The following is a 27,984-nucleotide window of genomic DNA, read 5'->3' on the forward strand; positions in this document are numbered from 1 at the left end:
TTTGAATTAAAATAATGTTCCATTTGATCACATTATGAGACAGTTAAGATATAGTTGAATAATGCATTCTTCTCGCCCTCCAACTGTGGAAAAAAGTTACCAAGCATCATTTATATATAATTAATTCAGTGTTATTTCCTTTTTCTTAAAAAAAATAGCCTTTTCCTTGTGTTTAAAATGTAAAACTTTCCCTCTTTTTCTCTTTCTGTTCTCAAAAATCCACTGTGGGTGATACTGTTTTTGCTGATACACAGCTTTATCAGGTAGGACTCTTAAGTGTCATGTTGGACTCCACGGATATGTTGAACTTTCCAGGGGAAAACTTTCCAGACTGACTTTTCTACATTTGCTTGATCAGTTTTTGTGAATATCTTATGAAAATCACTGGCCTTTAAGGTTTAAGGTAGTCTTTGTATCAAAAACAAAATTATTGCACCAATTTTTCAAAAAAGTTTTAAGTGTTTTCTTCAGAAATATTGTTGCTATTTATCTCTGGCTTTCTGCATTATTCATTTGTGTATTTCTCTGTGTTTTTTCTCTTATATGTATATGTGTTTGTGTTATTCTTAACATATATATATATTTTTTAAAAAACTGATACATATACCTAACCAGACTTTTTCCAATCTGTGTCCCATGAAATATATTAATCTGAGATGCTAAGTAGAGTGGCACAAAAAATATTATCAAATAAGTTATCAAACTTATCAAATAAGTTATCAAAATTATCAAATAAGTTTACTATATCCCTTTTTGAGAGATTCACAATGCATATTAGCATATTAAAGCTTCTGGGGTTATGCAGTAAAGAAGTCTGTTTATCTCATCTTCTAGAGATATTTGAGAGTGGGACACTTCATAACACACAGGGGTGTTCTGGGGATACTGATTTGGGAAATCCTGCAAAAAACTGAGTAAGGTTTTCTTGGTGGTGTTTCAACATATCAAATAAAATTGATTAAAAGTGATTAAATTTTCAAGAAGTTAAAGCACTTAGCTGAATTGTACTTGGGGTGTATTGTAGAAATTATGTTTTGAAATACAGCAATGATTTTTTTTTGGTATGATCTTTTTCAGTACTTTTAATGGCCTTGACGAATTTGTAAAACTACTCTGAAAATTCTGTTTTTTTGTTGGAAAGGGATTGTTGTTGTTATTGTCATTATTTGCTCAATTGTTTCTCTTCTATAAAAATTTGCTTTTATCTTTAAAAAACATGTTTACTGTTTCAGATAGCATTACACAGGAAAGGAGGCCTCCCAAACTAGCCTTTATGTCAAGAGGTGTTGGGGACAAAGGTTCATCCAGTCATAATAAACCAAAGGCTACAGGTATGGATTAATAGAATACAGTTCTTAGTTATTTACATGATTTTTGATTTGCCATAGCATTGAAAAAAGGTTAAAATGTATTACTCCTTAATGTATATGTAGACTTTCTTCTTGCAAACATTTTTAGTAGTTTACTAAAAAATGTTTATAGATGGTGTTGCTTAAGCCAAGGGTTCGCAACCTTTTCTAAATGATGAAAAGTTTCCTGTGGGGACCTGTGTCTATTTCTGGTCCATATATGCTGGTTTTTGGAATTCCCTACTTGTAACATTTGTATATATAGTTTAGAGTTGCACTGTACAAAATAGTCATTTGTGGATAATGTTTATAGGATAAAGTATACTAGAGATTATGTGGATTTTGCTAACAGAGGTGGCACAAATTAAATTCCAAACCACTAAGCAAAAATTTTTGTCTTTCTTCCAGAGACTCCCTTACAATACATGTGGAGTTTTTAGTTGTTTTTTGGTTAGCTTCCACATATTTCATAGATGTATAGGGTGGTAGTTATACAAGCTAAACAGCTAATTTAAAAAGCTGCAAGAATTTTTAACTCAGATGTAGGTTAAGAAAAGAATATTTTTTCCTCAGTTATCTAGTGAAGAAAACTTTTTCAGCTTATTTAAAAGGAAATTGTACTTTAAGAAATATTTTATGTGACATTGGACCCTGGGAGATGTTGAATTAAGTAGAATATATAAGTGATAGTATTTTTTATGTTAACCTATGGATCTAGATAGGCTAGCACCAATTTGCTACTCTCACTTAAATATGAATAGCCTAAAGATTTTCTTAAGATATGTGTACTACTTATGTTGTAGCAGATCTTAGTTATAGGTATGAAGTGTAGAGTTATCTGCTTTAAATTGAAAAAGAAATCAGATTTTGTTGTAGGTTCTGGAGACCCCACTGCTCTCAACGATAGCATGTCCTCTTAGTAATGAGGCAGGGGAATGTCTTGATGTGTCTGTGGCATAGCTACACTAACACTTTCTTACATTTAATAAATCTAATGTATAAGAAATAATACTGCTTCACTTTTTCAGAGACATGAAGGAATTCAGCAAGGGATTTGTTGACTAACAATTCCAAAATGTTTAAACCTTAAATCTTTTAAACTTAATTTATGCATCTATTTATATACATTTGAAGACTGCCTTCTTTTGAGGGCAAGCATTTTAAAATAATATGTTAAGTTTGTGAACCAAGAGGTTTGTCAAATGAAACTGGGGAATGGTGATTTTGACATTTGGAAATAAGCCATAGTACATGAAATGATTTTTTAAAGCAGTTTGTTTAAAAAAAAAAAAAGCAGGCTTTTCTTTTAACTTAACTCCTGTTCTCCTCTTATATTGTTTCTTGGGCTGAAGAATCTTTTTGACACTGCAAAAATGGTTACCAAAATTTTAAAAGCTGAAGGCACTAATAAAATATATTGTGTTTGTATACATCTGTTGGTTGTGTAAATAATTGTTAACACCATATACATATTATTTTCTCTTACGGGAAAAACTTTCACACCATATTGACTTTATTTTTAAAAGGAACTTTTCTTGTTCCATAGGATCTACCTCAGACCCTGGAAATAGAAACAGATCTGAATTATTTTATACCTTAAATGGGTCTTCTGTTGACTCACAACCACAATCCAAATCAAAAAATTCATGGTATATTGATGAAGGTAATCTATAATTTTAGTGTTCTTTATAATGATTCTCTCCTTTTAACTCACTAGAGAAAAAATGGCTTTTTCACCAATATAGATAGTTTTTGGAAACAGAATGAGTAGACTATTCTTTATTAATATTGCTGAATTAAAATATTATACACACTTTGAACTGCACTGCTGTTAAGGTTAATGTAATATTTAGAAAATGTATTAGCAGCTTGTTCTCTGCACTTCATTGATTTGTTTAAGGTAGAAGATCTCTAGAATCAGTTGAATCATTTAAAGACTTTACTATCTTGATATTCTTTGTTTTGATACCACTTTTAAAAAAACTCTACCTTCCCTTGGTTTGGGACATCACTTTCTTCTGGTTTATTCTTTTTTCTTTTGTTCATCTGTTCAACAAGTATATATTGAATGCTTACTGTGTGCCAGCAACAGATGAAGAATTGCAGTCTTGATGAGTGTAATGAAGGCGTATGATGCTGTGAGAGTATATTAAGGGATGCTTTTACTTGAGGGGCTCAGGGATATTTCTAGGAGGAAGTGATATGAGCTTAGATTTACCAGGGGAGTGATAGATAACAAATTGAAATGGGGCAGAAGAATGTTTTAGGCAGAAGGAACAGCATATGTAAAGGCCTTGTGGTAAAATGGAGCTGGTGTTTGCCAAGGACTAAAGAGAGCCAGAGTAGCCAGAACAGAGAGAGAGAACATTTTCTGAGATGAGAATGGAATGGCAAACAAGGCCAGGGCATGTGGAGCCTGGTGTACCCTATTAAAAGGAAATGGCAAGCCACTGAAGGATTTTCAGCAAGGGGTTTGCAGGGTTTGCCTTTTGAAAAGATGATTGTGGCTGCAGGGTGGACAGGGGAGTAAAGCAGGGGCTGTGTGAATGCAAGGACACCGTTGAAGGCTGCTGATAGGCTCAGCCGTAGATTATAGTAGCTGGGGCTAGACTTGTTGGGGAAGGGATGGGGAGAGGTGGATGGCTATGAGATATCAGAAGTGAATTGACAGGACTCACAGATAGATTGAAAGTGAGAGGTAAGGAAGAAAGAGATGTGAGTGATGACTCCTAGTTTTCTGGCCTGCATACTTAGGTGATGATGGAGGAAGGTGATGGATTAGGTGGTTGTGGAGGAAAGTGATGGATTTGCTTTGAATATGTTGAGTTTGAGGAGCCTTTTGAACTTCCCAGAGTTGATTTGTCAAGTGGGCAGTTGCATATGTAGATCTGGAGCTTAAAAGAGATGTTAAGAGCTGGAGAAATAAATTTGTAGGTTGCCTTCACGTATGTGGTGATTAAAATCCTGAGTAGTATCACCTACAGAGAAAGTAGGGATGGAGGGTGTGGCTTAAGTCTGAGCCTTGAGGAGCATAATGTCTGGGAGGGGGAGAAGTCTTCAAAGGAGACAGAGAAAAGGTAACCAGAGGATGTGGGCAAAACAAGAGGTTATTGGGTCAAGAAGCCAAGGAGCTAATAGACACCAGTGTCAAATGCTTCTGAGAGGGCAAATAAGATAAAGACCACACAAAAACCCATTGGATTTAGCCAGTGGCAGTCACTGATGGCCTTGTGAGTTATGTTTTTACGGAGCGAGGAGGTGGAGACATGAATCCAGTTGCCTAAAATATAAGTTTCGGCTTCATCCTGAACCTCCTCTCTCTCTCATTAGTCACATCCAGATGTCACCAAGTCCTAGGGATTTCCTCCTCTTTAATATCACTAGAATCCTTCCCCTCTCTTCATTTCTGAAACCACTGCCTTAGTTCAGATCCTTTCCTTTGTTTTTTGCTGTCTGGATTAATATAGTGACCTTCTAACTGGTCCAAAAAGACATATGAAGTAATGAAATTTGTATGGAATAGGCCTGCATCCTTAAATGAGAAAATAGCAGCAATTTACTTGTAAAAGAACATCATATCTGTAGTTGTTTTACTTACACATTTTAAAGGCTATTCTTTATAACATTTGATTCATTTATTCAATTTTTTTTTTATTACAAATATTGAGTATTTTCTTCTGTTAGTGGCTATACCAAGTGTTGTGGATCCAACCATGGAAAAGACTAACAAAGTTCCTCGTTGTAGGGAGCTTATGTTCTAGTTGGTATGATAGACAATAAGTGTATAGACAGACAAGGTAACTGTGACATGTGCCATGAAGGAAATGAACAAGGTTATAGCAGCTGGTGGGAAGCTGGCTCCAGAGATGGTTTGGAAAAGAGTCTTTGAGGAAATGATATTTATGTTGAGATCTGGATGATGTGAATGAAACTGCCAGAAAAAGAGCTTGAGAAGAGCATTCTAGGCAGAGGAAATAGTAAAGGCAGAAGTCCTGAGGTGAGAAATTATATTTGGGGAACAGGAAGTAGGCCAGAGCGGCTGCAGCAGAGTAAGCAAGGAAAAGAGGTGTATGAAATGAGTTTGGAGAGGTAGGTAGGAGCTGGATCGTTTAGGACCTAGTAAGTGTTGGTAAGAAATTTAGTATTTATTGTAAGAGTACTGGAAAGCCATTGACGGTTTTAAACAAGGGAATGATACAAGATCACGTAAGATCTTTAAATTTTAAAAAGATCTCACTAGTTGTGGTATGGTAATTAGATTGGAGAGGGGCGAGAAGAGGGACAGAGAGTCCAGGTAAGAGACTGGTTGCAGGGTGAAAGATGATGGTGGCTTTGACTGGGGAGATGATGGGAGAGGGTAAGAGGGGTGGACAAATTTGAGGTATATTTTGGAGGTAGAAACAACATCTTGCTTTATGGAATTGAGTGTTGGGCTTGGGGGGTTGAGGGTTTGGGAAAGAAAATAATAACTTAAAAAATGTTTAGATTAAATATCATCAGTAAAGAATCTTAAATGGATAAGGTATAAAGTACAGTGAACACCCATGGAGTCACTACTCACTTTACGGCAAAGAACATTATCATTCCCTTTGAAATCCCCTCAGCGCTTCTTCCTATTGTTGCTCTCTTCACTCTCCTCTGAGCTACCATCATCTTTAACTTAGTGTTTATCACTCTCTTGGTTTTCATTATCGCTTTATGAGTTTGACCATCTAAACAGCATACTGTTAGTTCTGCATGGTTTTGAGCTTTATATACAAGGAATCAGACTGTATGTATATTGTGTAATTTCCTCCCTCAACATTATGTGTCTAGATTCATCCAAGTTGTAGTATGTGATGATGATTTATTTGTTTTCATTGCTGTATAGCATTGCATTCCATTCCATTTCATTTCTGTGAAATACGGTATTTAAATATACCACAATGTAACTATCCATTCAACCATTGATGGACATTTGAATTGGTTTTATTTTCTTGCTATTATTAACAGCTCTGCTACTAACATTCTTACCCATGCCTAGGGTATGTACCTAGGAGTGGAATTACTAGATGTACATGGGATATGCACATCTTTCCTTTACTAAATAATGCCAAACTGTTTCCTGGAATAGTTACACCAATTCACACTCCCATCAGCTTTGTGTAAGGGTATCATTGACTCCTCATCCTCACCAATAGTTAATGTTCTAAGACCTTTACCTTTTGAAATGCTGTCTCATGTTGATTTTGACTTTCTTTTATGTATTTACTAGTGAGGGCAAGAATCTTTTTATTGATTTGTTGGTGATTTAGGTTTCTTTTTCTGTGAGCTCCCTTTTCAAGTCTTTTGTCCATTTTTTTTTCTATTTTTTTCTGGTCTTTTAAAAAAATTGATTTATAGACCTTTTTCAAATTCTAATCCTTTGTCAGAAATAAGGATTACAAATATTTTTCTCCTTGTTTGTGGCTCATATTTCTGCTCTTGCTATGATGCCTTTTAATGGACAAGTATCTCTTAATTTTAATGTGGTCATATTTGTCAGTCTTTTCCTTTTTGGTTTGTATACTCATGTTTAAGATATTTCTCTCTACCCTAAAGTCATAAATAACATTCTTCTATATTCTCTTCGAAAATTTGTAGTTTTGCCTTTGACATTTTTCTTTAAGACATCTGGAAATTGTTTTTGTGTAGAGTATGACAGGGGAGTCCAATTTAATTTTTTTAAAATATGGATACTTGATTATCTCAACACCGTTTATTAAGAAGTTTGTTCTTTCCACACTGATTTTCAGTACCTGCCTGGCAACTGTATTAGTTGTTTTAATGAAACAGCTTTTGGCTTTGGTTCTTTTCATTGGATGTTTGTTTTCTCTTTCATTAATTTCTGTTTTTGTGTTTATTCTTTCCTCTTGACTACTTTTTGGGAGGTTATTCTGTTGTTTTTCTAACTTCCTAAGTTGTATGCTGAGTTTATTAATATTACCTTTCTTTTTTTTCTAAAGTGAACTATTAAGTCTATACATTTCTTTTATAAGTATTACTTTAGTTGTGTTCAAGTGTTTATTTTTTCTTTATTTTAAGAATTTACATTATCATTTCTTCTTTGATTCATTAGTTATTTAGAAGCATCTTTCTTAAATTTTTTGCTCTCTTTTTTGTATTGGTTTTTGTAACTTAATTGTATTTTGGACAAAGAATATAACCTATACAATTCCAATCAATAACATATTTTATTGGTTTGAATAATTGGGTGCCATTTACTGAAGAAGAAAAATTTGGAGGTGGGGATGTGAATCAAGAACACTGTCTTGGAGGTAGTAAGTTTGTGATGCTTACGAGAATCATACTAGAAGAGGTCAGGTGGGCAGTTGGACTTATGTATATATTAATCTTTAGAGATGTAGGGCATATTTAATATTCTTGAATAAATTTCTCTAATTAAGAATAATTTCTTATAGTTGCTGAAGACCCTGCAAAATCGCTTACGGAGATCTCTCCAGACTTTGGACACGCTTCACCACCACTGCAACCTCCTTCCATGAACTCACTATCCAGCGAGAACAGATTTCATTCTTTACCCTTTAGTCTGACAAAGATGCCCAACACCAATGGAAGTATTAGCCACAGTCCGCTCTCTCTGTCAGTGCAGTCTGTGATGGGAGAGCTAAACAATGCACCCGTGCAGGAGAGTCCACCCTTGGCCGTATCTTCTGGTAACTCGCATGGCCTGGAAGTGGGCTCGCTGGCCGAGGTTAAAGAGAATCCTCCTTTCTACGGGGTGATCCGTTGGATTGGGCAGCCGCCGGGACTCAATGAAGTACTGGCGGGACTGGAACTGGTAATTCAATTTGACCTAAAAACTGCATTTCTCTTCTGTCTGGGGTTTTGTACAGATCTTTCCCTATTCTTTGCTTTTTGGTGAGATATTTTATTTATCCACAAAGCCATCACTAGAGAAAAATTTTATTACCACGTTGCCTGACATCCTTTGCCACCCATTAAGCATCTGATCCACTTATTCTTAATGTTAGTTGATCTATGTTCAAGGAATGAAAGTAGATTTTTAGGCTAATATGTTTAGGCTCGTTATATTAAACAGAATGCAGTAAGGAAAGCAAACTGTTACCAGTTTTTCTTTTTTTTTTTTTCTTAGCCTCCCTCCTGCAATCAGTTCTAATATTTCTATCATTGACTTTAAGATGAATCACCATTTTTAGTGGCCTTTTGAGATCTTTGGTAGAGGGAAAGATTTTGGAGATTAGAAAGCATATTGTTTGACATTTCATAATCAGAAAGAGAATTTGAGTACATTTAGCTTTTATTTAAATATATTTCTTGTTTTTTTATTTGTTGGTTTACAGGCCATTGAATGCTGTTTTTCTCTTTGGGTTGTTAAAATAAACAGTCCCTTCTGGCCCCCTCTCCCCACTAGTTTTAATGCTTTTGGAAATGGTGCAGGGAAGTCAGTTAACCAGGGGAGGTTTAACATGTATTCTGAAGGGAAATACACTGAGGATTTTATGCTGGAATAAGGCATTAATTTCTCAAATCGTCAGCTGTGGGCTGAAACACTGATTAGTCAACCCCTTTTTCCTGATGGAGTTCTCAGTACAGGTGTGACAACGGAATTCTAAGAAAGGGTAAACTTGAAACAAGTCTTAGTTCTTTGTATACCATCTTTGCAAGATGGAGAATAATGCATGTCTAAGCATTTTTTTTTTTTTCTTTTTCAGGAAGACGAGTGTGCAGGCTGTACAGATGGAACCTTTAGGGGTACTCGGTATTTCACCTGTGCCCTGAAGAAGGCGCTGTTTGTTAAACTGAAGAGCTGCCGGCCGGACTCTAGGTTTGCGTCCCTGCAGCCAGTTTCCAATCAGATCGAACGCTGTAACTCTTTAGGTATTTATGTGCCTTTCATTTATTTATCAATCTGGAATGACTCTAGTTCTGACCTCATGTCATTTTGCAGTAGTTGGTAGTAAACAGTGTTTCTTTCTTTCCTGCCAGTGTTCATCAAGCTTTTAAATCAGAAAAAAATTATTACTTGGTGTATGAGAAAGTTACAGTTATCCTAAGAGGGGACATTTAAAAAAAGTATTAGCCAGGAAACCATGCTTGAGACTTAAAAATTGGGAAATAGTGGGATTTATTTTCCCCTTCCTGTTGATTACAGACATTTAATTTTCAACAACCCAGGAGGTAGAGATTGAAATGTGGCCTTCTTTATGGCACTGATTTTCCTCTCTCTGTATTGTTCAGATACATCAGTAAGCATATCTTATCAAGAATGACTTCCTTCTCAGTGTATTGTCTAGTACGTCAATAAGCATATCTTATCAGGAAGGTCAGCATTATTATAAGAAGTAGTTTTAATTGCTTGATGAAGGACAAATCTCCTCATCGCTTACAGTAGGTGGCAGTTTCCTGATACTATCCCTTTCCAGTTTTGGATAATTGTGGTGAAGCATCTTGAGGGTTAAACAGGTATAAATAGGAAAGCCATCTTTATGAAAAACAATTTTTCTTACAGTTGAAGTAGTGCTTTGGAATTTTTTGTTTTCTTTTCCAACTTGAAAATGGAACATCTTCAGACAAATAAAATATTTGGGGAACAAAATATTTTACTTGGCAGATGCTTTTTTACGTTACTTGATACTCTAAAGTGTTTTCTAAATTTTGGAGGAAGTAATGTTGAAAACGAACATTAGCATTTTTTATAAGCCAAGCTGAATAACAATTAACCAAAACCTACCTTTAACTTAGTTTTAAGTTGGGTAATAAATTGTGCATCAAAATACAAAAAGATATTTTTAAGTGAAGAAATATGTATGGGAATACATAAGTATAGTAGTTTAAAAGAATTATTTTCATTTTTATCTTTGCAGCATTTGGAGGCTACTTAAGTGAAGTAGTAGAAGAAAATACTCCACCAAAAATGGAAAAAGAAGGTTTAGAGATAATGATTGGAAAGAAGAAAGGTATCCAGGGTCATTACAATTCTTGTTACTTAGACTCAACCTTATTCTGGTAAGTTTAAAATTAATGCAGTAGGAATATAGTGCCATGGGGGCAGGTGTGTGTGTTTCTGTGTGTGTGTGTCGGAGAGAGAGAGAGAGAGAGAAAGAAACTGCTAATTGCCTCTGAGTGGAGAAACTGGGGGCTGGGGTTCAGGAGAGAAAGGGAGATTTGCATTTCACTATATACTCCTTGGAAGCTACTGAATGTTGCCTCATGTGCCTGTATCCAAAAAATTAATATAAAAAGTAATGCAGTGAAAGATGGATAAGAGGTGAATGATAGTGTTACAGGTGGTACAGATATTCTGAGGGTATGTGGGAAATCATAGGACTGAAGAGAAGAAGTACAGGATCTTTGTGCACAAATCAAATAACTTGTCATAAGCCATTGACTGGCTTGTGTGTTTGTTTTACTAGGCAGAGGCAATCATAAAACTACTTTATTTTAAAGAAGTATTTTCAGTAGAAGCACAGTTGCCCTCGTATATGTAGTTTGTTCCAAAGTAGAACGATTTAACATGGCAAGAATTTTTACACTCTGAAGCTTGAACCAAGAACATTGCCAGTTAAACTGAGCATAACCTGCCAGCTCTGTACAGCCATGTTGTAAGAATTAGGAAGTTAATGGGCTGTTAAAATTTTAAAGACAGGAGAAGAATAAAAGTGGTGGGCCATTTTTTGGGCAGAATACTTTATCTCTCAGAGGTGTTGACGAAAGTAAGAATTGATGTAATATTCTTCAGATTTTCTGATAAAAATCTGTTTAGCCAGATTTCCTTTTTCTTTGATATCAGCAAGTCACTGCTGTTAGTCACTCACAAGTGATTTTGACATTTAAAGGAATTCAGACCTCTGCAAAGGGCTGTGGAGAGAGAGAAGTATAATATCTAGAGTGGGTTACATATTGGCTATGTGTTTGCCTTGGGAAATTAGTTTCCAATCTTTCTCCTCTGTTGTAGTTTGACTCAGATTTGTAGGCCTTCTTTCAGCTTTTGCAAAGAAGTTTTCCAGTGTACTGAAGGCGTATTTTTAATCCTTTAACACTGTCAATCTATAGTTTGCCTTCTTCATATTAGTATTCTCCTTAAGGATCTCTAGGCCCTGATGACTGAACCATGGGAACCTTGACAGGGGTCTTGGTTACCTGTATTAATAAAAAACACTAATTTGTATGTTATTTGTTCTCCAGAGTTTGTGATTTTTCTCTTCATATTCTTTTTAGTATGTGTTTCTCAAAAATTAGTACATTTACAGCATGAGGAAAAATATTCTTTCTATTTTGCAGCTTGTTTGCTTTTAGTTCCGTTCTGGACACTGTGTTACTTAGACCCAAAGAAAAGAATGATGTAGAATATTATAGTGAAACTCAAGAGCTGCTGAGGACAGAAATCGTTAATCCTCTGAGAATGTAAGTAGAAGATAGTTATTTTTGCCTTTAGGTGGTATCCTAGGTGCTGTTTTTTGGTACAGTAATTAATTTATTCCCTGCTTTCCTTTAATGAGAAATGGGAGAGAATTAGTTCTCTCGATGATGTATTAACATCTTTTTTAACTTTCAGTCCTTGTATTATCTTTTTTTAAAAGAAGATTTCTGTTCAGTCTTTGTTGCTACTTTTATTTATTTTTTTTAATTTTTATTTTATTTATTTATTTAATTATTTTTTGGCTGTATTGGGTCTTCATTGCTGCACACGGGCTTTCTCTAGTTGTGGTGAGCAGGGACTACTCTTTGTTGTGGAGCACGAGCTTCTCATTGCGGTGGCCTCTCGTTGCGGAGCACAGGCTCTAGGTGCACGGGCTTCAGTAGTTGCGGGGTGTGGGCTCAGTAGTTGCAGTGCACGGGCTCTAGGGCACATGGGCTTCAGTAGTTTAAGTGCGCGGGCTCAGTAGTTACGGCTTGCCGGCTCTAGAGCACAGGCTCAGTAGTTGTGGCGCACAGGCTTAGTTGCTCCGTGGCGTGTGGGATCTTCCCAGACCAGGGATCGAACCTGTGTCCCCTGCATTGGCAGGCGGATTCTTAACCACTGCGCCACCAGGGAAGTCCCGTTGTACTGTCTTTACTTCTTTAACATTTTAAATCTGGCCAAGGTGTAGTACATAGTGTAAGCCATGAAATGATTAAACCATTTTGGTAGAGTGTACTACAATTCAGCAATTACAGTAGGTTTATAAAAGCTGATATAAGGTATTTGGGATTCTTATCTTCTCCAATACTACCCCTAATATAATCATGCTTATTAGTTTAATCGGTATGATCTGGCTTCTTAAACTTAATTTTATCTGAATGAATAGCAGCAAGGGAAATTTTTATTTATAGAGTAGCAAGTGTTTAATAGTTTTATGTTAGAAATAGATGAGATGTATTTTATTAACACATTTCTCGGTTAAAGGAAGATATTTAGGCCTCCCTCCACCTGTCTTAAAAAGGTGATGTTTTTGGTTATCTCCTAGTTTAAGAATTATAAGTATGTCTTTCTTTGGCCACAGGAAACAATTTGTAATGGTATAAGTACAAGACATCTAGTAAGGACTTTTGTTAAGCGGTAGGAGGAATGTGTGATAATATCACAGTATAAAATTTAAACTATGAAGAGTCAGGGCCATAGATCACAAAACAAATCTGTTCTTTTAGGAATATAGGGAGCAAACTATGTAATTTAAAGTCCATATTAGGATAAATTTAAATTTTGTGACATACTTTTATTATTTAACAATTAAAATAAAAAATAGTTTGATACAAGATTTTGACCCCAAAATGCAGGACACTGAAATATAATGAGCATTCAGAATGACCTACTATATAACATGACTAGGAAAGTATATTATAGGTGAATAGATTTCCCACTTGTATCTTTTGTTTTCTTTGAATTCTGTAATGATGAAAATAACTGTAGTTTTTACCCCCTTAAGATAATTATGAATCTTGAGTTTTACATCAATTATTTTGTATTATATTTGTATAAATGCAAACTTTAAACATACTGTCTATTTTCCCCCCCAGTGATTGATACTAGAACAAGACAGATTAAATCCAAAACTCTAAGGCATGTTACCACTTCCTTCTTTCCTTCCAAAACACCATAAGTCCATTAATAAGCGTTCTTTGAATACTGTTGTCCAACCAGTTAAGAATCATGGTTCGTCAGACTTTGTCATCCTGACCACAACAAGAAACTTGTCAGATGCCCTGTTTTGATCAAGATTCCCTGTGTCTGCAGCAGTCATATCTAGATTATAGCTGACTGGTTTTACTTGGTACTGAAACACGTGCTCTCTCCATTTCAAGCTTCTCGCAGGCAGAGACCCTGTTTTTTCACCTTATTCATTTTTGTATTCCCAGTGACTGAAAGGTTAGATTACTATGTAAGTGGTAGATGCTCAATATATGTTGGCTGCCGAGAGCTAATGAGTGAGTGAATAGCCGATATGAAAAATGGATATAAGATAAGGCGGTTCTGACTTGCTCTTATGAAGCCCATGGTGGCCTCCAAGCTGTCTTCTGAAGCCATTTTTAGAATTAGAATTTTGTCAGGGATTGACAGGAAGCTTATTGAATGTATCCTGTATTCAGAGAAAGATAAGAGAAAATGTCATAATTACGAGGACTGGTTTGATTGCAGATTTTAGAATTTCAGTTTCTTATCACTGCCCTTTTCCATCCCCCTTGGTAGCTATTTCATCCTTTAGTACAGCATTAAAAGGATTCTCTCTCAAAATTGTATATTCTGTTTTGTAAAGTAAATGTTATAATTCCTTAAGTAAAATAGTATTAAAAAACAGTCATAAATTAAAAATATTTTTTCTTTTATTAATATATGATAGTTATTTTTAGGTTATCATAGTGTCTGGGATAATTCTGATTGTAGATTTTAAAATTTTCAAACCTCAAGAAGAAGCTTACAATTGTATTTTCTGAAATACGTATTAAGCTTACTAATTTATGACACACTGGAGTTACATAAGAAATATTTGATTATCAAAATGTGTTATGTTCATTGTAAGCCAACTATCCTTCAATAAAAAATGTGTTATATTAATTTAATATATATGCTAATATTAATTAATAGTTTTTTACTAACATAGATACGGATACGTATGTGCAACAAAGATTATGAAACTGAGGAAAATACTTGAAAAAGTTGAGGCTGCATCAGGATTTACCTCTGAAGAAAAAGGTGACTTTTAATTTATAGGATATGCATTAAAATAACTTGAAAGCATAAATGCTAAATTGTTGGCTGAAATGTTATATCTGTGTAGTTTTGGGGATTTTATTTTAAACTATAATTTTTTTCTATGTGATGTACAGTTTTCTTCTCTTTTTGTAAATGCTTTCTCTCTTCTAAAAGTGAGTGATATGTGGAATAATGAACCCCTTTAAGAAGCTGACTGGTTTTACTATATTATGAATAAATAAGGAGATCTTTCCATCCGGCAATGATATTCGGAGTTGTTTTCTTTTCAGGGGTGAAGAATTGCACTGAGTCATCCACATTTCTCACTTGGCTTTCCTTGTTATAAAGAGAGTTACAAATGGCTGATTAGGATTAAGTTTATGGTCAGAGACAGTGTTTTCATCTATTCATAGCTAATGAATTTACTCAGAGATTCAACTCCTGACTTTGAATGTATTAACAGCATATTGTAACTAGCTATAATATTTACAGACTTGATAATTATTTAAACAGCAGGAAAAAATAAGGTCATACGTCAGGTTTTATTACACTTAAGCCCCCCCCCAAAGAAATTAAAATTATTTCCCTATATGTGAATTATTATACCCTTTGAAATATAATAAAGTTATAACAAAATTGTCACGTAATACTTTATCATATCATTTAAATATCCTTTGTAGTTTGTCGTTAGGAAAAATTGAGAACTATGCTTTTAATTGAAATAATATTGATTATGAAATTGAATTCTGTATAGGAATATGACTGTTATAAAGAAAAAATAGAATGATTTAAAAATCTTGTCTGTGACTTATTTGATTTTTTATCTTCTCCTAGATCCTGAAGAATTCTTGAATATCCTGTTTCATCATATTTTAAGGGTAGAACCATTGTTAAAAATAAGGTAATTTTAAATTGTTACAGAAGCGTTGGAAAAATAGACAATCCTCATTTCCACTGCCATCACTCAGTAGAAATGATTTCCTTAATGATTACTTAATATTGTATTTATTTAGGGATCTTAATATGTTAGGTTCCCGCAATGCAAATTAATTTAAATCATTATCTTTGCCATAGTATCATACTTAACTTGAAGAACAAATCCAGTGTAAATTTGTGCTTTTAATTTTAACCCCAGTAATAAGCACTGTTGCAAATCGTTTTCTTATAAAACTGTATATAAATATTTTTTTAATTTAAATTAATGAATCCTTTTAAGAGAATATTATTCGAACTCAATCAAACACCGTGGGAGCACTGTTTTTGACTACCCATTAGTCAAAGAATTAATTTAGCCCTAAATTAGCTCTCTTGTTCCCAGTTTTATAACTTGGTCTTTTTTCCCCCCATCTTCAATGAAAGCCTTGAATCTAATGCAGTGAAGTTCTTAGTGAGATGTTCTAAATGGATGAACTTTCCAGATTGAATGCTGGGCCTTTTTACATTTTAGTCTGGGTTTCTTTGTTGAAAAATCTTGCTTATATACTATTTACTTCCCTAAAAGCTAATCACGGACAAGTATTCTTACTCATCTCAGTGTCTTAAATGATGTTCTTTGATGCCAGTGTCGAATTGATGAGTAAGAAGGACGGAGGGAAGGGTGGACAGTACCGCAGTTATAGTTTGATATTGTTTTGGAAGTTCTTGCTAATGAAATAAGATAGGATATATTTATTATCTATTCAAATAAGGTCATAGCTATATGTATACCCAGAAATTCCGAGAGAATTGTTTAGAAACTACTAGTGTTAACACAAGAATTTGTAATTTGACCATGCAGGAAAAAACCATGGAGAAATCAGTCATATTCCTGTATCCCCACTAGCAAATATGAAAAAGGGATAATTTCATACTTCATGAAAGTATAAAATGCCAAGAAATCAATTTTACTGAGATAGGTTTTTAAAGAAGACTTGCACAGAGCTAAAAGGTGATTTAATTAATTAGTGAGAAAGATTGTGTTCCAGGTAGGAAGATTAAATAACTTAAAGATGTTAATTTTTACAAAATAACTTGTACATAATCAAGATCTTAACTTTTTTTTTTTTTCCTTTGGAACTTAGTAAAATGATTTTAGAATTCTCTACAAGGTGAAATGGGTGAAAACATTGCAGTTTTGTTTTTTTTGTTTAAAGAATTCTATTATAAGCTATAAAGACAAAACAACAGACATTTAAAAAAACAGTGTGATACTGGTATACAATTAGAAATTGGATAGATAGAACTGAATAGAAAGCCCAGATATAGAATTAACTATATGTGGTATTTCAGTATTTTATAAGTCAACCTTCAAACACAAAGGAGGAAGGAAATATATATTGAATACATGATGTAGGAAATCTGCCAGGCAGTTTGGGAGGAAAAAAATCACTTCTGTTTTTCATCTTGAAGAGATAAATTTCAGATGATTAAAACAGTTTTCATTCTTTTTTTTCATAGCCCAACACACCTTGGGTTGTAATACACTCCTGGTGTGTTATGTAGGATGAATACTGCAGTGATTCTCAGAGTGGGTGAAGAAGGGTCAGTCACATATAGGAATACGTCTCAGTGTCTGAAGGTCTTGTGGAGTTTGAAGAGGGCCCTGGGAAGCTCTGCCTCTCCTCCCCCTCCAGCAGCCTCTTCAGATTGAGAATCACTAGTTTGAAGATTATAAAAAGATAAAAAAAAAAAACAACCTTAAAAGTTAGCAGTTTTTTCCCAAGTGTCATTCTTCCCCTCCATGAGCCGGTCTTTCTGACTGAGGGAGCGTCAGCTGATGCAACAAATAGGAGGATGAGTACCTTAAAACTTTGAAATAGTAAAGTAGTCTAAAAGAGACCATTCTAAAATGATATTCTTAATATGAATATTCTTAAATGGTTTAAGAGAAAAAAGGAGGACTTAGATACCTAGGGAGGATAAATGCAGATTTGATAACAAAGAAAAATAAACAAAAATAAAACTCCCCAAAATAGAGTAAAAAACTATATATGTAGTTATATATATATAGCCATATATGTATATATGGCTGGGAGAGGGCACCTCACTGAATGCAGTATGCACAGCTAAAGAGAGAATTGCTTACTTGAAAGATAGATCTGAAGAAATTACCCAGAATGTAGCCCAAAGCAATAAAGAGTTAGAAAACAAGAAAGAAGAGATAAGAGACATGGAAGACAAATTCTAATTGTTGTTGTAGGAGGAGACGCTAGAGAGAATAGGGAGACACTAGAGAGAATAGGGAAGTTGCTTTGGGAAACTGAGGGTTTCTGAGGTTGGCCTCTCAATAGCTGAGATTTTATTATGAAAACTACGTTAATATTTTTCCCTAAAAATCTTGAACTGTACTTATAAATCTAATTATAAACAGTCTGATTCTATATGCAGAAATTCTGCTAAAAAGGGTAAATAGTAAATTGAAAGATTATTGATTCTTTTAGTAGAGTTAGTCTTGAATTTTCATGCATTCTGAAGTAAAATATTTAGAAGGGAAAATGTTCAGTATAAGGGTAGCACTGTGATTGGCATATAGTGGGCCCTAACTTGGTGTTTGTTGAATAAATGAGTGACCATCTAAAGAGACAGCATGCTTTAGTGCCAAGAATAGTAAGCAGTTGTTAGGACACCTAGGTTTTATACTTGGCTCTGATTTTGAGTTACTGGGAAGGATTATCCTTCCCCAGATCTCAGGGCCTTCATTTTAGAAATGAAAAGTTGCATCTGGAAGGTCTCTTAGGGTCTGTCCCATTCAGGCATGTACAAATTAACTTTCCTGTTTCAAGCATTAAATGCAGTTCCCTCCTTTCTAGCTTCGGCAGTTAAGTTGAACCAAGTGACGTTAGCTTCTGGCTTTTATTGTTCACACAGTGCTCCTTGACTGTGGATGTTATTGCATTATTTTTCTTCTAATCACTAAGGCAACTTTTCAATATGAGAACTTAAACAAGAAATCATTTGCAAGGTCTTATGCATAAGTACATTTAATTATTTTATCTAAATGATTGTCTTTGCCCCTGTTGTTCTGAGTGTCAGAGTTGCACCATCGGTTTCTGTTCTCAACAGTTTTTCTGTTCTCAAATGCCTCTGGGACCACTTCACTTTTTGATGCATTTCATAAATAAATTATCTGGCTTTTTTCTGCATATTTTTAGATCAGCAGGTCAAAAAGTTCAAGATTGTTACTTTTATCAAATTTTTATGGAAAAAGATGAGAAAGTTGGAGTTCCTACAATTCAGCAATTATTAGAATGGTCTTTTATCAACAGCAACCTGAAATTTGCTGAGGTTAGTGATAATTACTTATTGTATTTTTTATGCAAGTCATTAGGGTTCTCCAGACAACTATAGCTTCTATAACTATTACTTTTAACCCACTGAGAACAGTTAGGAGCACAAATTGTTAAGAAAACACAAATTAAAAAAAAATATGCCATGCTTCAACTTTGTCCATGTAGAAAATACCTTAGAATTAAGATTGAACTCTTTAGATTTTTGATGCCAAAGAAAATATCATTCTAATTTGTAACTTGAAAACTTTTAAGTAGCTTAAAGCAAAGAAGATTTGTGTTTTTTTGTTGTTGTTGTCTTTTCACCCAGGTTAACATTTTACCCAATTAAAAATTTTACCCAAGCATATTATCCAAATATATCCAAAAAAAATGTTTACTTTTCCTCCTTCAATAAAAGACAAAATTCACTTACTGTAAATGAACAAGTGATTTAAATTACTTTTCTTTTACTGTTTACTGAGTATCTTCATGCTCTTAGTAGTACATGCTTGTGGTTCATTTTCATTGTATCCATCTCTGAAGGAATGTTCTGGTAAAACCTTAACAGCTACCATTATTTATTTGTTGAAATATAAGGAATAGTGTCCTTCAGGTTTTTCCAAAGCCTTTTAAAAATATAAACCCAAAGTAGATGACTCTGCATGGTCATCATATTATTTGAGACCCAAGGTTGTTGAACTGCCTGACTTCCGTGTCCATGTGTCCACAGATCTTGGACTGCTTGAGGCTTGTGGCTCCTTGGCGCTCTGCCTTCACAGTCCATTTCACATGTGGATCCCATTTGTGAACACGGAGTAGCCATCCACGTTATGGTGGAGCCACTGCTTGGTTTGACAACCATGACTATTTCAGGGAAATTTTTTTTCCAGCGTTTTGATTCTAAGATTATGTATCTTTTTTTTTTAGGCACCATCGTGTCTGATTATTCAGATGCCTCGATTTGGAAAAGACTTTAAACTATTTAAAAAAATTTTTCCTTCTCTGGAATTAAATATAACAGATTTACTTGAAGACAGTAAGTATAAGATTTTTTAGTTTGTTTTTCAGAAATAGTCTGTCAGGTCATTCACATTAATTGCGAATAAGAGTCTTAACAGGATACGAGTTTTCTAAAGGACAATTTGGTATCTGAAGAGGCTGAAGAGCCTGGAAATACTACACTAAAATTTATTCTGAAAAAATAATCAGACATGTAAATCAATATTTCATATGTAAATACGTTTATGAGTAAGAAATTAGAAGCACTCTATATGTTAATTAGAGTAGTTAAGTGAATTATGGTGTATCTCTACAACAAAACTACTGCCATTAAAATTCATGTTTTTGAAGACCAATGTTATATGAAAGTGGTCATGATGTAATGTTAAGTGAAAAGGAGAGTGTGCTGATAATTTTCTATAAGAGGAGCCCCCCCCCACACACACACACACGCTGAGTTATGTGAGTGTGCAGATACAAAATTACCTGAGAAAATTCACAGTAGTATTGACAGTGGTTATCTCTTGCTAACTGAAATTGTAGATGCTTTCAGTTTTCTTATTTATACTCTCTTGTATCTTTGCATATTCATCAATAGAAATTTTATAATCAGGGGAAACACTCCAGAATATATTATTTTTTAAAAATTGTCATTTGGTTAGAGAAAATGTCTTTAAAGATATCCTGAATCCAAGAAAATCCAATTTAAAGTTTATGGGGATGGGGAGGGGTGGACTTCACTGAGTCCATGAACATTATCCTTTTTAAAGCTTAACTTTTCTTTTTAATCTTTTTAATGAAAGAATGCATTTTTAAAGACCCCTTAACTCCCCGCCACCCCCAACGTTTTCAGCCCCTAGGCAGTGCCGGATATGTGGAGGGCTCGCAATGTATGAGTGTAGAGAATGCTACGATGACCCTGACATCTCAGCTGGAAAAATCAAGCAGTTTTGTAAAACCTGCAACACTCAAGTAAGTTTGACTTCACGTAATGGATATTCTCTTAATAAGCAGTAAATCATTTGTAGTTGAAACAGATTTCAGGTTTTGAAAAGTTTTCAGAATCATAATTAACTTTAAAAATTCCATAATTAAATGGTATTGTTTATGCCTCCTCTGTTTATTTGATGGACTTCTGTCGAGTACTCAGTTGCTCTTTGTGGGGATGTATTCAATTAGAGTAAGTGGCATTCATTCCCTTCAAACCATTGTGTTTCGGCTTCTTAATGGCATTCTCTTCATGTTCCCTTTCAGGTCCACCTTCATCCCAAGAGGCTGAATCATAAATATAACCCAGTGTCACTTCCCAAAGATTTACCTGACTGGGACTGGAGACACGGCTGCATCCCCTGTCAGAAGATGGAGTTATTTGCTGTCCTCTGCATAGAAACAAGCCACTATGTCGCTTTTGTGAAGTACGGGAAAGACGACTCTGCCTGGCTCTTCTTTGACAGCATGGCTGATCGGGATGGTACTTTCCACACCTTTTCTACATGTGGCGACATTTGAGTTTGTAGTGGGATAACCATAGTGGGCTAGCCTGGTCTGAGTAATAAAATAGTGTTGGGAAAATCCGTTCAGGAATTTCTTGGTGACATAGTCCGAAATCTTGAAATGCATTAACAGCCCTGCTACTAAACTAAGGGATAATATTGTTGTGATATTTTGACATGCATAGAGTCTTCTTTTTTTAAAAAAAAAAAAAGGAGCTGGAAATTTCTTTTTTTAGGGCTGAAAGGTTTTATTTTCAGCTTTGTCGTCTTTGACTTTCAGGCTTCTCTTATTTTCTGTACCATAGTCACCATTTCCTAAATACCTACTTGCCAAGCTCTCAGGGAGGTACTTTACGTCATTATACCTAAATCCTTGCAAGGTGGGAATGATTCCTATTTTTCTCTTACTAAAGCTGAGATTTAAGGTGCCTAAGGTCTCAGAGCTTGTATTTAATTCAGTCTTTCTGACCTCAGTGCTTATGTTTTTTCTGTTGTCTTCTAGATGACAAAGCTAAGAATAGAAGTAAATGTCTTCTTTGGAAAAATAAGCTTATTCTGTGTGTAATGTGTCTTCCTTAAGTGGGGAATATACTGCACCTTCTAGGCTGCTTAGTCATTATTTAACAGATACCTAATGAGTGCATGTGAAGTGCCTGGGGCTCTAGTAGGTTTCAAAAACGAAACCGTTGTCAAAACAGCTGTACCCCTGCCTGTATAGTTTACAGATCAGGACTGGTCCTAGACAAGGTTGTGAAGTATGACTTAACGTTCCTCCAGTTCTCTGATACCCCGTTTTTCCTTTAGTCACTCTCTCACGCTCCAGACCCCGAGTCTTCAGGTGTGGCCCTCTGGTGACCTAGGACGCCACCTTGTGGCAGCCTCTTGATCAGATGCCCAAGCTGTACCCCAAGGGTTCTCGATGTTTTCTCAGCTCTCAGACGCTTGAGGGATATAGCACAGCCCCAGCTGTAAATAGGTCCTTACCCCAGTTAAAAATTTGCATTTAGCCATGTAACTCAAAAGCACAAGGGTTCCGGGCGTTTTTAGAAAAGCCACTGGGAGGCTAAAGCCTTTCCTGGAATCCCTAAGACCACGCCTCATAGCATCTTCATTCAGTCTAACGAAATGTAGAACAAAACCTTGCGAGAATCACACAAATACATATTTTAAATTTAGCGGAATAAAATGGTATTCATTTTACTAGATCTGCCCTAAACTGGACAGGCTCATGGTAAAGCATACAGGGAGGGGTGCTTGTGTCTGGGAAGGGATTTGGGAATGTGAAGAGTTGAATGTGTGTGCATATGTGTATGTAGCATTATTCCCTGATTGAATACACAGAGAAGCCTGGGAAGTAGGTTTTGGACTTTGCTCAGGATATGTGTCCTTTTGTCAATAGTATTCACTGTTGGTCCCGGAATCCTTTCAGAAACCAAGAAATGAGACTGTCAAGAGTTAACAAGAGGATTTAACTTCTAGAAATCGGAAGTAAAATAAGGTCTTTCAGGTCCTGGGAATTAGCCTTAACTAAATTATGGAATTGTAAAATTACTTTGGTGGGGCAGGACAGCAAAAGGGTTTAGAACTTGACTGCCCTAAATACAGCTCTTCCTCTTTTCCATAGGTGGTCAGAATGGCTTCAACATTCCTCAAGTTACCCCATGCCCAGAAGTAGGAGAGTACTTGAAAATGTCTCTAGAAGATCTGCATTCCTTGGATTCCAGAAGAATCCAAGGCTGTGCACGAAGACTTCTTTGTGATGCATACATGTGCATGTACCAGAGTCCAACAATGAGTTTGTACAAATAAACGGGGTCATCTGGACAGGTGCAGAAACCCGATGCACAGTTTTAATGTTGCATTTCACGCGAGCTGGCAGTTTTGTTCAACGTCCATTGCCGGCAATGGATGTCTTTGTGGTGATGATCCTTCAGAAGAGGATTCCTGCGTTTAAAAACAAATTGCTTTTGTGTTACTAAAGTATTTAATAAGAAGCATTTTGCACTCTAGAAAGTATGTTTGTGTTGGTTTTTTAAGATGTCTAAATGGAGTTATTAATACCTGAAGCTTTAAGTTAAGTGCATTGATCATAAGATATTTTTGGAAGCATAAAATTTTAATTGTGACAGTTTAAAACCTCTTCTAGTCCATTGAGAATGTAAATAAATGTGTCTTCTTTATGGACCAAGGATATGAAATCATTTTTCCTTTGTAGCTGATGGTTGCCTTGAGGAGGATATATTTTGGTTTTATTAAGAGTCTACTTTCAATCCAGTTATTAAAGTTGTACTGAGTTTGATTTGTTAATTCTTCCCTGTATAGTGCTGATTCCTGCATGTCTGAAATCTGCTGAGTTTCTGTGTTTCTGCAGTAGTGGTCAGAAAAGTATTTAAATTCCCTTAGTGGTGTTTTTTTCTATTCTGGTTTTGAGATAAATGAGTGATTTTGTCATAAAATGTCCATTTTTGATGTAATTTTCCTGGAGGATTAGCGTATACAGCAAATGAAGCTCTACATTCATAGTAGTAACTGTCAGCTAACAGCTTTTTATTTTAAGGCTCTCTAACTATCTTATGCAACAGGGCACAGTAAGTTTTATTAAAGCGTTGGGGTGATAAATATAACATATTCCTACACAAATATATATGGTTGATAAGAAAAAAAATTTGGCATATAGAATCACTCATTAAAATTTCCCTGAAGAGATGTATTGGATATCTAAACCTCTACTATTTTAGATAAGACTGTCCAGAACTTAGATCAGTCCCCACATTAAATTCCATCTGATTTCCCTTGAGATAATGACAGTTACGAATCAGTTATTTTATTGAAATGTTAGCAGTAGCTTTGCCTTCCTCCTGATTAAATAAGTAGAAAATGGATGTTTTTGTAGCTAATATCCGTAGTGTGTGTCTGTTGTAGACTAGAAGCATAGGCTGTAAATGTAAGTGCCGTGGGATGTGTTGTATGGCGTCATTGTCTCTCTGGAATGACTTCCTAACCACGCGGAAAGGCAGAGGTTGTCATGTGTGTCTAGCATATGACTTCATAAAACATTGAATGTCCAAAAAAAAGGAAAGAATCTTTGCAAACCCTGCAATTGTTTCTTTTTCAAGTCACATTTACTTTTTGGTTCTGTCATTCCATTTTCCTAATATTTATTAGCTTTATAAATCATAATAAGGTACAAAAAATTCTTTCATCTTGTGATTTTTTCAGTTTTGGAATGAAAAAGTACGCAACTTGTACATGAAGTTTTGCTCAGTGCCTGAGTGGGTGGTGAGATGGTTACTAGATCCGGGGGTTGGAGGTGACCACGCCCTGTCACCCCGGGGTAGATGAGGAGCATGGGATGCAGGATGTCTACGGTCCCATCTAGCCCTGACCTTCCACAAGTCCAGTCACCGCTTAATCAATACGCGCTGGGGAATAAATGGATGAAGGAGCTTATCAATGTGATTTTAAAAGGCTATCTGGAGGAGTGAGTAGGACTCTATATCTGGGTAAGACTGGATTTAACAGTTAAAAAAGAGAAGACAGTGCCTTTCCTGTGAAAATTACAACAGAGAATACAAGTTGAGGAAGGTCTGTCGTGCCCGGCCCCTTGCGGCAGAAGACCTGAAGAGGACTTGTGAGGGCGCGTGTGCGGTGTCCCGAGGCGGGTGGAGGCGCTTTCAAGTGGGAGGGGCCTCATCCATAAACGATTTCTAAGGACAGACTCTTCGAGTTAGCTGAAGAATGCTGGCAGTTCTTTTAGCATTAGCTGGGGAGGGAGTACCCAGTAAAGGGAGGCAGGGCCTGCTGTGGTGGTTCCTGGGGAGGCGGGGTCCTTTCCGGCCCTGGGTGTCCTCCCTGCCCCCCCAGCAGTCCTGTCTTGTTCCTGGTCCAGCAGAGGCCCGTGTGTCAGGCGGGCACAGGCAGGGCTGGGCTGTGTGGCACCAGCGGCCCATGTGCCTGTTGATTTATTTACTTTTCAGCCTTAAATTTTCTTTAATATTTTCCTGTTGGCCTTTGAGATGTTTTTGTTATCCTTTCTTCCGTATCATATCTACAATCAAGATGGCAATATAGTAGAATCATCTTATTTATAAAACAAGTCATGTTCCCCCACCTCCATTAAGTACACACGTGTAAGTGTGTGTGCGTTTGTGTGTGAGAAGTTACGTGTGTGGGGTGGGGAGGGAGAGCAGCCATGTCTTAATGGCTTCAGGCCCTCGCTGTCAGCTTTATGAAGGAGTTTGACTCCATCCACAAAAGAATGTTTTATAAGACCAGGAATACACATTGCAAACCAAGAGAAACAGTAACAAAACTCAATAAAATATAGTTGTTACAGTTGCTAAGGATTATCTCCCTGGGCTAGCTGAGGATTTTTATAATTCATATTTGCCAAATGTTATAGGTAAATAACTTCTTTCTATCCCATGGATTCATTTATTATTATTATTATTTTTACATAATTCACATAATTCAGGAACAAGGGGAAGACATGGTAATTCTTACGGAACTTGCATTGTCATTCAAATTCCTGTTGTGTGAACATGGCACCTTCATAAATTCAGAGGCGTTACTGCCCTCCTCAGGTGGATCTCGATATCCAGCCAGATGATTTTGCATCTGTGTGGACGATCGCAGACAGAGATGTGAGTGGAGAATACAGAACGAGGCCTTAGCTGAGGGACTGCCTGCCAACAAGTATTTCTTAGACACTTATAACCTAGGATTGTGTCAGAAGGAACATGAGACATGGTCCCTGCCCTCAAGCAGTTTACCACCTACTTCTAACAACAGAATGTCTACTAAAGGCTGCTTAGCCTAAGTGTAAGGGTACCAGGTCGGGCGAAAGCTCTGGGACGCAGTGAGGTGTGACAGAAAAAGTGGTGGGCAAGGGGACAAGAGAGCTGGTGCTAGCCCTTTCTCTGTCGCTTGCTCTGTTAGTCTCGGGCAACATCTTGACTTCTCTGGGCCTTAGTGTCTTCCTCTGTATAGCAAGAGGGTGGGACTATTGAATTTTATAGGAAAAAAAGACAAAATTTCTGGGTCCCTGGCTATGCCTGCTGGATCTGACTCTTCACGAATGGGGTCTAGGAAACGTCAAAAGCCCAACCAGGTGACCCTGATGATCAGCCAGATTTGAAAGGCACTGAACCGAAAGATCTCAAAAATACCTTCTCTTTGCGTGATTGTGTGATCATAGAATGTTATTGTGTTAATTACTGTACATTCACGTGGGTAATTGTATGTTTGTCATATTGTTTCTCTGTGTGTACATGTGAATTTATAAAAGAAATGCATCTTAGTATCTATGCCTCAGCCCGCTGTTTCCTAGAGGTTTTAGCCATTTTTGGAACACACTTAAGACTTAAAGAGGATATTGGATGTTATTTACCTGGCTGTTTGCATTTCATTTAATTTCTTGAGGGGAAATTGAGGCTCTGGGAACCAAAGAAATGGAAAAACAAAATTCTTACGCAGAGTTAAAGAAAAAAATGTAAACTAACTAGCTGCTACTTGATAATGAAAACTTTAACCCTATATGAGAAGATTCTGGTCATAAAGTAAACTGTCCTTGTTAAAGTAGGGGGACTCTAAGGCTTATGATGAAGAAATAAGACCACCTTTTCTAGGGGTCAGTGATGTTAACACACCCACAATTCTCCTTCAGTGAAAATAATACTGGAATTTCCCAAGGCAAGTTGGGGTGGTGGAGGAGGAGAGCATATTAAAATGGAAATGTGTGCAAGAGAGAGGGTGGAGGAGGGAAGGCCACCAGGTGTGGTGCCCAGCCTGTGAAGGTGCGTTCTCTGCTCGCAGGCTTATGTCGCTGTTCAGAGACTGGGACTGCAGGGAGCGAGGCTTCCTGCAAGGACTCAGCACTGCGTTGTCTGGTTTCCCTGCAGAAGCTTTATTGGAGGGAAAAGAGAGGAAAAAAGACTCTTCATCTTATTCTAAATCCTGGAACAGCCGAAGGGGCTTTCTTGAGTCAGAAAGTGGTGGTAAAAAGCGAACCAGCAAATATGGCCAAGGATAATGAAAAAGGGGCAAAGAAAGACATTCCTTCTTCCTACTCACAATAAACATCAGTATTTGGAGCAGGTCACTCAAGAACCCCATTTGCTTTCCTGACTCTTGTCTTGTCAGTGATGCCAGTTTTTTTCACTGTATTTTAAAGTCTTTCTATAACACAGGTGGGGGGAAAGGCCAGGTATGGAGGGTTCATCCATGGGAGCATTGCAGCCTCAGATGTAATTCTCTTGCACTTTTAAACCTGTCCACTTTTGCTTTTTATTTTTTCAGTAGAGATTGTGTTGGAGACTCAACTGTCCTTGGTTTTATTTTCTAAAATGGCCTATAGTATTTCAGAAAGTCATAGTATCCTGTCGCAAACATTAATTAAAAAAAAAAAAAATCCCATTTGGAACCTCCCAGGGAAGTCGTGGTTATTAGGAAATTGGTATAAAGGAGCACATTTTTTATTGCAGTTCCCATATTTGGTATCTTGTTCAACATTTTTTTTTTTTTTGGCCTGATGAGCATTCTATATTTATGAAGACATTCTTTAAAAATAAAACCACATAAAATATCCCCTTACTATCAGATTGCTCTGATTTAGCCTTAATTTTGTTAAATTTTTTAGAGATGATTGAAGTGCAGCTGTGGAAAGAAATGTACTATATACTATTTCTGTATCATTAAAATTAAATTTGTATGGTTCCTTTTCC

General features: G+C 36.1%; 1 protein-coding gene and 1 long non-coding RNA gene across 10 annotated transcripts in view; one reads left to right on the forward strand and one right to left on the reverse strand.

Annotated features, from left to right (window-relative positions):
* The window catches only part of CYLD (CYLD lysine 63 deubiquitinase), a 58,971-nt gene extending 30,995 nt beyond the window's left edge, over window positions 1–27,976 (forward strand). For 7 of the 9 annotated variants that reach the window (XM_082437065.1, XM_082437071.1, XM_082437064.1 and 4 more), the window contains 13 exons: window positions 1,233–1,331; window positions 2,896–3,012; window positions 7,790–8,169; window positions 9,065–9,230; window positions 10,217–10,358; window positions 11,634–11,756; window positions 14,432–14,523; window positions 15,358–15,424; window positions 18,654–18,786; window positions 19,698–19,806; window positions 20,623–20,741; window positions 21,024–21,240; window positions 22,887–27,976. In XM_082437065.1, coding sequence (XP_082293191.1) covers window positions 1,233–1,331; window positions 2,896–3,012; window positions 7,790–8,169; window positions 9,065–9,230; window positions 10,217–10,358; window positions 11,634–11,756; window positions 14,432–14,523; window positions 15,358–15,424; window positions 18,654–18,786; window positions 19,698–19,806; window positions 20,623–20,741; window positions 21,024–21,240; window positions 22,887–23,071 — 1,949 coding nt within the window. In that variant the 3' untranslated portion in view covers window positions 23,072–27,976. The remainder of the gene's footprint in view (window positions 1–1,232; window positions 1,332–2,895; window positions 3,013–7,789; window positions 8,170–9,064; window positions 9,231–10,216; window positions 10,359–11,633; window positions 11,757–14,431; window positions 14,524–15,357; window positions 15,425–18,653; window positions 18,787–19,697; window positions 19,807–20,622; window positions 20,742–21,023; window positions 21,241–22,886) is intronic. The other 2 variants (XM_082437068.1, XM_082437069.1) reach the window with 2 other exon arrangements.
* The window catches only part of LOC309648989, a 1,142,769-nt gene that overhangs the window by 223,578 nt on the left and 891,207 nt on the right, over window positions 1–27,984 (reverse strand). The window lies entirely within an intron of this gene.

Source organism: Balaenoptera physalus (genome assembly GCF_965194825.1).
Source record: "Balaenoptera physalus genome assembly, chromosome: 19".
Taxonomy (NCBI): domain Eukaryota; kingdom Metazoa; phylum Chordata; class Mammalia; order Artiodactyla; family Balaenopteridae; genus Balaenoptera; species Balaenoptera physalus.